The 12,931-nt window shown below is 39.3% G+C and overlaps 1 protein-coding gene across 3 annotated transcripts in view; it reads right to left on the minus strand.

The window, feature by feature from the left end:
• Positions 1–1,678: 1,678 nt before the first annotated feature.
• Positions 1,679–12,931, minus strand: part of Slc12a1 (solute carrier family 12 member 1) — a 97,125-nt gene continuing 85,872 nt past the window's right edge. For all 3 annotated transcript variants that reach the window (XM_004669741.2, XM_004669740.2, XM_004669742.3), the window contains exons 25-27: positions 6,073–6,208; positions 3,917–3,984; positions 1,679–2,954 (exon numbers count right to left, since the gene is read on the minus strand). In XM_004669741.2, coding sequence (XP_004669798.1) covers positions 2,819–2,954; positions 3,917–3,984; positions 6,073–6,208 — 340 coding nt within the window. In that variant the 3' untranslated portion in view covers positions 1,679–2,818. The remainder of the gene's footprint in view (positions 2,955–3,916; positions 3,985–6,072; positions 6,209–12,931) is intronic.

Genomic DNA, 12,931 nt, shown 5'->3' on the forward strand with positions numbered 1-12,931 from the left:
AAAGAAGCTATGTCTATATTAAACATTCAAGAAAGCTAGTTGATGATTAAAATGATTATTGGGGCTGGAGCGATGGCTTAGTGGCTAAGGCACTTGCCTACAAAGGCAAAGGACCCAGGTTCGATTTTCTAGGACCCATGTAAGCCAGATACACAAAGGGGCACATGCATCTGGAGTTCATTTGCAGTGGCGGGAGGCCCTGGTGCTCCTTTTCACCTCCCCCTATCTTTTTCTCCCTAAAATGAAGAAATAAAATATATTTTAAAAATTAACAACAAAAAAAAGTTTATCAGGAGTTGGAATGTTGCAGGTCCAGAACCAAATTATTTTGGGTAATTTAATCCTTTTTTTAAAATTTATTTATTTGAGAGTGACAGACACAGAGAGAAAGACAGATAGAGGGAGAGAGAGAATGGGCTTCCAGCCACTGCAAATGAACTCCAGACGCGTGCGCCCCCTTGTGCATCTGGCTAACGTGGGACCTGGGGAACCGAGCCTCGAACCGGAGTCCTTAGGCTTCACAGGCAAGCGCTTAACCACTAAGCCATCTCTCCAGCCCAATTTAATCCTTTAAATAACTATATATCACACACCTCTATGTATGGCTGAATGCCTTTTTAACTATTAGGTAAATAATTTTAACAATGCATAAACAGGTGACTAATTTCCACCAACCCAAAAGCTAAGAATGTCATTGTATAACATCTGAGGGCTGTGATAGAGGTATCCCTGCTTTACTGTAACCCACTTACCTGATGCTTCCACCAGCAGACTTACAGAGTATTTTGATTTATGACTGTCACAATAAAAGCCTCATAAAAGTGTTACTATGTTGGAACATGGACATGGGGGAAACCTGAATCTGTGTTCCCAGGCCATGCTCACTCATATTTGGCTCCAAAACGATCTTATTCTTTATAAGGTGAGAGCTATGTTTTGTTAGTGTTAATACTTCCTCTGCTTACAACCTGTTCCTTCGTCCTATAAGGTCATCCCCAGGGCACACATACAGATAAACTTTTCCGTGTAGTCTATTTCCAAGGGAACCCAATCTGCAACAGCCCAGCAAAGAAATGAGAGGCTAAGTTTCCTGCTGCAGGGATCCCCTTTCCCAGAGATTGTCTCTAATAGGAGGAAGCTGGCTCTCATTGTGGGGTCACTAGTCACTTGGGTTTCAGATATATAGGGATGAAGGGAGGCTAAACTGAGTAACAAGGCCCTTGATTTGAGTAAGGATTTCCAGATGCTGAGGAGAGGGCTTCAGTGGTTAAAGGCACTTGCTTGCAAAGCCCGGTGGTCCAGGTTTGACTCTCTAGCACCTATGCAGTGCCTGCTGTACAAAAGTGTGAGTGTATTTGTAGTTCGTTTGCAGAGGCAAGTGGCCCTGACACCCATTCATTCATTCATTCATTCATTCTCTCTCTCTCAAATAAATAAAAGTTTAAGAAAAGACAAGCATTTCCAGCTGCTTAGGGTTTTTCTCCTTGTCTCTATTTTAGTCAGCCTCTAGCCAGAGGCTGAACATCAGTTTCTCTACCTCGAATCCCAGCTGAAACAGTCCACTAAGGACCACTAGTTGTAGTAGTTCACGCTCATGTCTTATCAACCTTTGCCCAGTGAATTGGTGATTTTAGTGAAGGAAGAGTAAAAAATAACAACATGGCCTAGACAACACAAGGAAATTTCATTGTTTTTATTTCAGGATGATTTTTCCCATATTTTCTCAGAACAGTCAAAATATGTGAGAAAAAAATCAAATTATTCATCAGAAAAATATTTTTGGGTTGGATTGTCAGTGTGATTAAGTATCATAGATATTCTAACAAAAATGAAAATATCAATATCTGTGTCATTCAAAGTTTGCAAGTTTCTTCACAATTTATTTAGTTTGTATGTTCATATAATCACTATAAAAAGTAACTAAATGTATGATTCAGGATATACTTAATAGTGGTTTGAAAATTTGTGGTATTTCCTTTCATCTTTTCTCATATTCATTTTATCTGTGCTAACCACTTAATTAGAAGAAAAATATGCAAAATAGTACCATGACAGAAATTGTAAAATGTTTAGCAGGGAAGACAGTTAATAATTATATATCAAGAATAGACTAAATTTCATTTAATTGGAATGCATGTTGCCTTCTCCCCTAGTTACTGTCCTTTCTGTCATCAGCAAACTCAAGCTGTACGTTATCAGTGGTTGCTCATAGCACAGCCTAAGTATATTATCTGCTACGTTAAATAATCCTTAGTTATGTAACTGCTTTCAAGATTTGTAGATTCAAGTCGTTTTTAAAGTCTTCAGTTATTGATTTTTAAATCTTTGAAGGCATAAGCCTCTCTGGAGGCCAGGCAGAAAGATGCCACTGACCCAGTTGGTCCTTTCCCTATAAACACCCACTGTCCCCGTGCCAGCCTGTCATACGCATTTCTGGAGAACCTGCCGTGGAATTGAGGCCTCCGCCAGGGGCCAGTAGCGAACCCCACAGACATATGACACCGAGTTCATCTGGAGGAGCTCACAACCAAGCTGGTGTTTTCCTGAGTATAATTTCTTATTAACAACAATGGCAAAAACATTTTTTGTAGGAGTAGCACTATTTTTGATGTTCCCTTAAGCTGACAGAAAAATAAAAACAAAAACAAAGCTTTTCATTAAGTAAAACTAATTTTTGAAGAACTCAAAATTCATGTAGACTCTGGGATAGCCTCCAGAGGTTTGTATATTTATGGATGAGATTTTACAACACAAATAACTAGACATATTTCTTAATTATTTGTACATCAAGTTACAACATATTCTCATCTTTTGTGTCTTAAGAGTAAAATGTCAGGACATTTTTGTGATTTCCTCTGACCAGTAAGACAGGAGGGAGATTTTTTGTCAGTATTTCCAACCAAGCCATATACAACAAATCCGATATGGATCCTTTTCTTGCCACTGGGAGGCTCCTGATGACATGGAAGAGAAAGTGAAAACCAAAAGCAAAGTCAGAGCAGGCTATCAGCACTAGTAGTTACCAGTACCCTGAGACATGTGGGGTGTCCTCCCTCAAGAGCACTGTAGTCATTTTGGACACAGATATTAAAATTATACATTTTCCAAATAATGCAAGCATTTACAAACCAATGCTTCAGCCTCATAAACACAAAATAAAATTATAAATTTTGACCTTTCTTTAAATAGAGAGTTTAATTAATGGATACCCTTCCCTCTAGCTGAAATTACTTCTTTACTCCCTAATATTTAAGGCTCTTATATTAGGGGAAACCTGGGAAGCTGTCAGAGCTGTACTACCCAATTCAGGAGCTAATGTATCTTAGATGGATAATCTTCTAGTCCTGACCATGCTTCAAGACAGTTATCTTCATATACAGGTCAGGTCATGAGGTAAAAATAAAATAACTGGATATTTTTCCATTTTAGCACCAATCCTAATTAGACAAACATTAATATTTTCAGTAGGGCCAAAGGATAAAGAGAGAAAATAGAAAAACCTTTCAGCATGGCCTCCTGTTCCCACAGTACAGGGAGCCTGTGAGGCTGCCAGGGACACAGGCAGCTCTTTAGCTCCAACCCAGGGAAGATGCTGTGAGCCTCAGTGGCCACAGGGGCTACTGGAGGAATTTTTGTCCCAGCCTCCTAGAGGTAAATTGGGTCTAAGGTGGACCTGGCTCTGTGAGTTACAAGGCTGAAGAAAGTCCCAGTAAGGCCCTGTCCAGTTCATGGGAATCAGTTGTCAGAGTCTCAGGGTGACAGTTATGTTCCTTCACTGTCTAAAATCCCATGTAGTCCTAAATAAGCAAACACACACAAAAACCTCCCCACCTGAAGAGTCATAAGTCTCCAAGTTGATTAGCCCACCAACCTAACCCTCTCTGTAGCAGTTTTAACTGCCCACAATGACACTCACAGGACGATGAGGTTGGCGGCTCTTGAGTGCTCCTGCAGGAGCTCATTCAGTCGAACTTGGCGATAACTCTGTGGACAACATTTAGATTGCGTTGAGTGCAATTCTTCAAGAATTATAAATTTATCTTCTTAACTCAAATCATGGACAGGCAAAAAATCTCATGTAAAAAAATTGGGGGCTGGAGACATGGCTTAGCGGTTAAGCGCCTGCCTGTGAAGCCTAAGGACCCCGGTTCGAGGCTTGGTTCCCCAGGTCCCACGTTAGCCAGATGCACAAGGGGGCGCACGCGTCTGGAGTTCGTTTGCAGAGGCTGGAAGCCCTGGCGCGCCCATTCTCTCTCCCTCCCTCTATCTGTCTTTCTCTCTGTGTCTGATGCTCTCAAATAAATAAATAAATAAATAAATAAATAAATAAAAATTAAAAAAAAATTGGGGGCCAGGCATTGTGACACACACCTTTAATCCCAGCACCCAGGATGTAGAGATAGGGGGATCGCTATGAGTTCGAGGCCAGCCTGGGACTACATAGTGAATTCCAAGTCAGCCTAGGGTAGAGGGAGACCCTACCTCAAAAGAACAACAAAAAATTGTTATTAAAATTGAGATATAATTAAAAAAATTAAAACAATGTTTTAACATTTCATGAGAAGTTTTAGAAAGGTTATGAAGACCAGGCAGGGGCTGGAGGGATGGCTCAGTGGTTAAGGCACTTGCTTGCAAAGCCAAAAGACCCAGGTTCAATTCCCTAGGACCCACATTAGCCAGATGCACAAGGGGGCACAGGCATCTAGAGTTTGTTTACAGTGGCTGGAGGCCCTGGCATGCCCATTCTCTCTCTCTCTTTCTCTCTCTCCCTCTTTCTCTGTCAAATAAATAAAGAAAAATAAAATATTTAAAAAAAGAAGACCAGATGGTCATTGTGCTGTCACAGTTTATTAAATGTTGCAAAGCAACATGGGCAGCAAGTACAGAGGTGAGGATAGAGCATTTGCAGCCAGGCTTTTCAGATGAAGAAAACGGAATCTTGGTATCCATTTGATATCCTAAGAAGATGGATTACATTCTACTGCATTTTTCTTTTCTAATATTTTTATTTATTTGCAAGGAGACAAGAGAGAGAGAATGAATAAATGAAAATGAATGGATGTGCCAGGGACTCCTGTGATTGGAACCAAACTTAGACAAGTGGGCCACATTTTGTGTTTGTGAGTACTGGGGAATCAAACCCAGGCAGTCAGGCATTGAAAACCAGTGTCTTTAACCCCTGAGCCATCTCTCCAGCTCCTCTACTTTATTTTTCTTCAAGTTCTCTGACTATTTTGTCAACACACAGGACTGGTTTCAACTAATAAGGGAACCAGTAAGCTCACTTGGAAAGTTATTTTGCAGTAATTAGAGTAATATTTATTTTTGTTTTCACTGGTTCAGAAAGTAGGCTCAGATGTGTGATTTAAAATATAGTTACATTTGTCTATGTTGGAACTTGACAGTCAGCTATCTAAGAAGTTTTTGTGGTCTATTTCCTTTAATGTCTACTTAAGAAGTGAATTCTTCTTCCTAAATCTGAGTCCCTGTTCTTTTCATTATCTTCACTGTCTACCACTGCATTCAGTTCAGGCCAGAGAGAGCAACTTCTGGTTTGATGTGAACTCCTGCCTCAGGCCTGAAATTTGTAATCTTCTAGCTTTAGCCTTAAGAATACCTAGATTACAGGCTTGTGGGCTATGTAGAAAAGGTCACCATTTCACATATGTTTTACAACATGTGCTGAATGCGACCTTTAAGTTTGTTGTTTCAAAGAACACATGATAAATTACCTTTGTTAGTGTCTTACAGCTATCTTCACCATGTTACAGTTTTTGTTATTGTGTTAAATAATGGGTCAATTTACCAGTATTTACATTGCAAATGTCTTAAACTATTTTAGATTCAGATTAAAATAAGGTTTGAAAGGAGACCACAAAATATACCAATAACTTGAAAAAGTAAACTCAGGGTTCTAAGCCCTCATTTCCAGTGATAGGATTGAAAAGCTTCTGAGAGGGAACAAAGCAATTTGGTGATACACTCATTACTTCTTGATCTTTAAATCCACCATAGTTCTGGTTCTCAGCCAGTTAGATAAGATAGAAAAGTAAAAATCAAGGAAGTCCTTACCTTTTCCTTGACTGCTTCCAGCTCTGAGTCTGTAATTTTCCATGGACTTTCTCTTTTTAATTTTTCAGTTGTGGTTAAGTCTCTGTGGCTTTCATGGAGCCGATATGGTTCAATCATCTCTTCAAAGACTTTCCAGCTGAAATTGGAATCATAAGGGAGCCTCACAGTGGGAACTAATTCATTACTTCACAGATACTCCAGGTATGACTGGCTCTGCTCACTTTGGAATCAGTTGAATGTCATGCAAATCTTTTTAAAAATCATCTTTGCAGGGACCTTGCTGTGAGAAAAACCATGGTTATCATTCTTTTCCTTACCCAAGGAAAGGTTTTTGTGTGCCTGAGATCTAGCTAGCCAGTGAGGTGTAGATTTTCAGTATTATTAATGCACAATACATAGATGGTAATTATTCTGCAGACACTTTTTTGTGCATAATGTAGTTAAAGACCTACTTGTAAGATTGGCATTTTATTTAACATTTGAATTTCTATCTGCTTATTATGTCTCTGTAAGAGACATTCATCAGTTGCTGTAGATGAGCTATGCACATGGAGAGCTAAATAGGGTTATCTCATCATTAGTCCACATAGCAGTTCTTATCTAGGCCAGAAGGCTGTGGGTAGGTAGAAGAATAGCAAAGGCTGCCACAAGTTTAATCATTCTAAAATGACTGGTGTGTTTGCTGAAAATAATGGTGTCCTTATCCTGATGTTTGATTTTGCTGTCTGAGGTTTTAATATTATTATTAGTCAGGTACATGCTAAGGGAAATGACAAAATCAGTAACCCTTTAATAACTAGAGATCTGAGGCCAATTTGGGCTACTTAAAAATAAATCATTGAGGAGACAGCTATAAACAGTGTCTAAGAGATATATATCACTTTTTCAAAATGAATCTCATTGTTGTCTCACGTGATAAGATTACTTTTAAAACAATAGCACAAAATGCAGCTTATGATTTATGGTAGGAGTTGTCTTCAGTATGCCACTTTAAGATGATCTCCAGTATGAATAATTATTCTTTGGTTTCATATGATTTATCTTGCTTATAATTTAGTAACTTTGGAATGAATGATAATTAGAATCCATATGCTGTTAGGTTAAGAAATTAAAATATAAAATGATGAGTTTAATTATCTCATCAGTTGGCCTGATTTAAGATCACAGATGAAAGTGCTGAGATTAAAAAAGGAGTAAAATTATTCCTGCCAGAGCCTCTGTTAAGGGACTTTAAAAAAAGATACTGTAGATTTCTACTGTATTGACTCACATAAAAAAATTAGATGACAGGCAAGGACTAGAACTGCTCTGCCCTATTCTTTCAACAGTAAGTAGTTTTATTTGCTGTTACATCTGGCAGTGTCATGCATCTAGACAGCTGTGGCAGTGGTCAATATGGTACAAAGGTCTAACCTCAGAACCTGGATTCTTGCCCCAGCTCTCCATTGTCCTTGGTGTAGAAGGCCTAGCCTATAAAAGGGCACAACGATGATCTGAATATGAGAGTCATGGTGATGATATGGATGTAGTGCAGAGCATTCATTTTACTCAACAGACACAGAACTGAGGGTCACACTGGAGAGGCTCTGTTTAAGCTCAACATGTACTTATTTTGGTCAGGGTGAGAATTTCTCTGCACCTCAACCTAGATCTTGGTTAGAAAAGTCAGTATGAAAATAGCTTCTTAAGAAATGCAATAGGGGCTGGAGAGATGGCTTAGCAGTTAAGCACTTGCCTATGAAGCCTAAGAACCCCGGTTCTAGACTCAATTCTCCAGGACCCACGTTAGCCAGATGCACAAAGGGGCGCACGTGTCTGCAGTTCGTTTGTGGTGGCTGGAAGCCCTGGCGCGCCCATTCTCTCTCTCTCTCTCTCTCTCTCTCTCGCTCTGCCTCTTTCTATCTCTGTCTGTTGCTCTCAAATAAATAAATAAACAAAAAAAATTTAAAAAAAAAGAAAGGCAAAATAGAATGGAGATTGTGGTTGTCCCCACAGCATCTGTTTTAGGCTTTTCCCATTGAGTTTGAATGAAAAGTACTCCATCCACATTATCTACCAATTCCGGCACATTTCTTAGCTTTCTTCTAGAAAAACTGGACAGATTGGAAGCATAACTCAGGCAGGCTTGAACCAAATGGACATAAACTGTTGTGTTGCCCATCATGAATAGTGCAATGTTTTAATATGCCAGAGAATTCTGAATGGACTGAATGGACCCCAAAGTCTGACTTCATTGACTAGGGGGAGACATACTTTTTGTCCTGTGTACACAGGAGCAAGTCCTGATGGCAATGAGCAGTCATCCTGCCTTTGTAGCTAAATCAATTTTGATTGCCGACTTCATACTGGAAGGTAGAAGAGTGAGTATGAATTAGTCTTTAATTATAAAATTTACTTTCTAGGTCAAGCTTAGCTTAAAAGCCAAACTTTATTGTTTATGTGTTTATTGTTTATGTGTGACAATAATGTCTATTGTCCAAATCACTGTGAGATTTTCTTCCATTTGTATTTGAAAAAGGCTATGTGACAGTAGGTTGTAACCAGGTCTGTCCTCCAGTGCCCTTTATCTGTATTCATCTTTGATTTCTTTGTCCCTGAGCTGGCCAGTTTCCATTCTCTTAACAGGCAATCCTAAATTAGCTCAAGATTTCCATTTTCATTGTCACTGCATCTGTTTTTGCTTATAAGTACTTTTTAACTGACTTTTTAAATTGACTTTTTCATTAGCTAGTTGCTTCCTTGTCTTGTCCATCCATTGTCTAAAAAAGTCTTGAATCTTATTTTTTTAGCTCCATAAAAATTTTTCCCTGGTCCACTAAAAGTTTTTTTCTCCCAAGAGAATTGTAGTTGTCTTTGTGACTACTCTAGTATCTTTAAACTAAATTATCTAGTTAATTGTTTCTAGTTTTTCCTTGATTTTCTTATAAACATAGTTGTCCTTTTGGCCTATGACTTTTAATTCCATCTATACAGTAAATATGGTTAATCACAAAGGATTTTGAGCTTTCACTCAGCTCAATTATTTTCTCATTAACTTTGGTTTTGTACTGGTTCACCCTTGCCCTATCATATTTCCAGGTAAAGTTTCTATGACAAAATGCCTCTATCACGACTCACTCACATTTCATGGGTGATTGAAAGATTTACTAGAAGCAATGTAGGGATACTTAACATTAGCCGTCAACATGAAAACCATTGGCAAACTATTTTACACATTACATGTCACGTGGAACCAAGACAAATAATAATCTGGGGATAGTTGTCAGTGGTAGAGGACGATTGTTCAGCCAAAAAGGCCTCTGTGAGAGCTGAAATTGGCCAATGTTCTACCCGTAAGGCCTTAGCTATGGGCTTGGGGGCTGCATCAGACTGAAGGAAGAATTTTCTTTCTCTGAGTGTATCACCCAGAATTGGCTTATTTAAGTTAACACAAACATGCCTGATGTGTTGTCAGAGGCCATAGGTGACATTTACCAAAGGATCCCTGTTTTAAACTGGGATTACTTTCACATCTCAGAGCAGCTACTGCTAACGTGGGACATATGGTATTTATCAGCAAGGCAGAAGGGTCAGAGAGGAAGACAGTGCTTCACCCCTTCTGGCAGATGGCCTCTTCCTGGAACTAGTGTTCATACTGCTTTTATTTTGTTAAGGATGCATCTTCTTTGTGACCTTGATATTACAGAGAAAAACATCTCTAAAACTGAAAACTAATTCATTTGTCTTCAAGGAAGAGAAGCAATTGTAGTGGGACAAACATATATAAGAAACACTAAATTAAAATGTTAAAATCAAATTTAAAAATATTTTACTTATTTATTTGAAAGAGAAAGGGGGGAGAGAGAGACAGAGAGAAGGGGGGAGAATAAGAGAATGGGTGCACCAGGGCTTCTAGCCACTACAAAAGAATTCCATATTCATGTGCCACCTTGTGCATCTGGCTTTACATGGGTACTGGGGAATCAAACATGGGACCTTAGGCCTTGCAGGCAAGTACTTTAACCACTGAGACACCTCTCCAGCCCAAAATTCAAATTTAGACACCAACACAAAAGTGAAAATGGCAAGACCCTATTGCTGAAGACATCTCAAGCTCAGAACACAGAACATGACGAGATCATACTAGAATCTAGACGGAAGACTGTTCCCAGACAGCGAGCCAATATAGTGCTGTAAAGTACTGCATGAGCTGCTAAGGGACAATGGCCACCAATGCTATAAACAAGCAGGGGACCCTGCTATATTGAATCAATCAGCTGGATATGATGTATACACCTGTGCAATAGTGGCACCCAGCATAGTTGGGTAGCCACTGACTCTGATTGGCTAAGAGACCCAGTGGAAAGGAATGCATAGCTGGTACTGGGAACCAAGTTAGAATCCTATGGAGGTGTGGGTCAGGTACTTCAGTGAAAACCTCCCACTAGTCTTGGCCCAAAAAGAGGCTACACTCATCAAAGTATCTATTAATTAAATATATAATTATCCCTTTTAGCTTATGCTGTTCTCACTTTCTGTTGAAGAATCTGTTTCATCTTGTTTTATTTTTTACATAAGGCAGAAAAAACTGGGGACAACCAAAATCTATCAAGAAGTCAAGAAAAGACAGCTGACTCCCTATCATGAGATGAGCCACCTGTTAAACATCAGCCAGGGCAAGTTAAACAAGAGTACTTCTTTCAAGGCAAGCCTGACAACCTGTGCCAGGGAGATGATGATGGACACGGAGGACACTCAAAGCATATCAAAGTAGAATTCCAGAAGTTGTTGAGAACTTAACACTAAAGTGGACTTAAAACACACCCACTAAAGCTCAGGGAACATTGTGGAAGAGGGGACAAATATTGTAAGAGCCACAGAGTAGGAAGGAGTATCTAGAGACATAATCCCCCGCCCCCCGCCAATGATTGACTGCTTTTCTCAGAACTCATAACCCATAACCCCATGGTAAATACCAGTAACCCCACTGAGGGAACCCCACTGAGGAGTGTCCCTCAGTGAAATGGGGGCAAGAAGGATGGTAATGGTACCAACATATGAATTGTCCATACAAAGTTTTATTTTATAAAAAAAAGTGAAAATGGGCTGGAGAGATGGCTTAGCGGTTAAGTGCTTGCCTATGAAGCCTAAGGACCCCGGTTCAAGGCTCAGTTCCCCAGGTCCCACGTTAGCCAGATGCACAAGGGGGCGCACGCGTCTGGAGTTCGTTTGCAGAGGCTGGAAGCCCTGGCGCGCCCATTCTGTCTCTCTCTCTCTATCTGCCTGTTTCTCTCGCTGTCTGTTGCTCTCAAATAAATAAATAAAAATGAACAAAAGATAAAAATAAAAAAACCAAAGAATATGAAGTTCAAGTTTGTCTGGTCAATAAACCTGACTGTCATAAATCTGAATTTTTTGTTGTTCATCAAATTCATACTGGAAACAGTAACATAAAAGAGGTAAGAAGCAAAACTTGAGTATTGTGGACCTAAGGCTTATCAAAAATTCCCAGAAGGAAAAATTGTGATCAAAGAAAAGGATGAACTCCAATAGAATAGGAGGATCTAAACCACTCTGAAATCTTCATGTCTCAGTAAATGATTATCCTGATTGTCCCTACTTGACTGTAAATCAAATGTATTAAATCACACCTGAATGTAACAGTAAAGATGATCTACTATCAACTACTGAAAGCATTTTGTAATTGTTAAATTATAGTACCAAGTAGTTTATTCAATTCATAATTGGCTATAACTCTAGACAATATTCTTATACTTTTGGGATATTCCCCTTTTGTTTACAAATCTCATTGTTTGGGAAGTAAATGTTTGTATTCCCCAAAGATCCTAGAATGAAGTCTAAACTCTCAACATGATAAGGCTTGGAGCTGGTGCCTTTGGGAGGCACTTGGGTTCAGATAAAGTCATAAGCATGGTTCCCAAATTATGGAATTAGATTCTTCATAAGAAGAGAAAGAGATGACAGCATTCTTTCTCTATCACGTGAGGACACAGAGAGGAGTGATCATCACCCAGACAGAAAGAGCTTTCAGGGCTAGAGAGATGGCTTGATTGTTAAGGTGCTTGCCTGTGAAGACTAAGGACCCAGGTTCAGTTCCCCAGTACCCATGTAAGGCAGGTGCATAAGGTGGCACATGTGTCTGGAGTTCATTTGCAGTGGCTAGATGCCCTGACATGCCTGTTCTTTCTCTCATAAATAAATAAATAAATAAGAAAAGGTTTTTTTTTTTTTTTTTTTTTTTTTTTGGTTTTTCGAGGTAGGGTCTCACTCTGGTCCAGGCTGACCTGGAATTAACTGTCATCTCAGGGTGGCCTTGAACTCATGGCAATCCTCCTACCTCTGCCTCCCGAGTGCTGGGACTAAAGGCGTGCGCCACCACACCCGGCAAGAAAAGGTTTTTAATAAATAACAAACCAAACAATATATTGGATTTCTCAGCCTTTGGGACTGGTAATTGTTTGTTAGTCAGGTTGTCCAGTCTGTGGCATTTTCTTTGTGGCTAAGATAATGATGAAGTTGCTAAATTTATTGACTAATAAGGGTTAAAATGTCATGGGGTTGGAGAGATGGCTTAGTGGTTGAGGCATTTGTCAGTGAAGCCTAAGGACACATATTCTACTTTCCAGATCCCATGTAGGCCAGATAGACAAAGGGAAACCAATCACAAGGTGACATATGCCCATGAGGTGGTACAAGCATCTGGAGTCAGGTTGCTTTCTAAAACAAACAAAAAAAAAAATGAATAAAATGTCATGTTTTGAAGACATTTAAATGATCATTTAAATTTTGTCACTCTCTTTATTTCTTTTCTTCTTTTTTCTTTCTTGGGGGAGGGTGATATATCTCCTTCGCAAGTTTT

The sequence above is a fragment of the Jaculus jaculus genome, chromosome 8 (genome assembly GCF_020740685.1).
Source record: "Jaculus jaculus isolate mJacJac1 chromosome 8, mJacJac1.mat.Y.cur, whole genome shotgun sequence".
NCBI lineage: Eukaryota > Metazoa > Chordata > Mammalia > Rodentia > Dipodidae > Jaculus > Jaculus jaculus.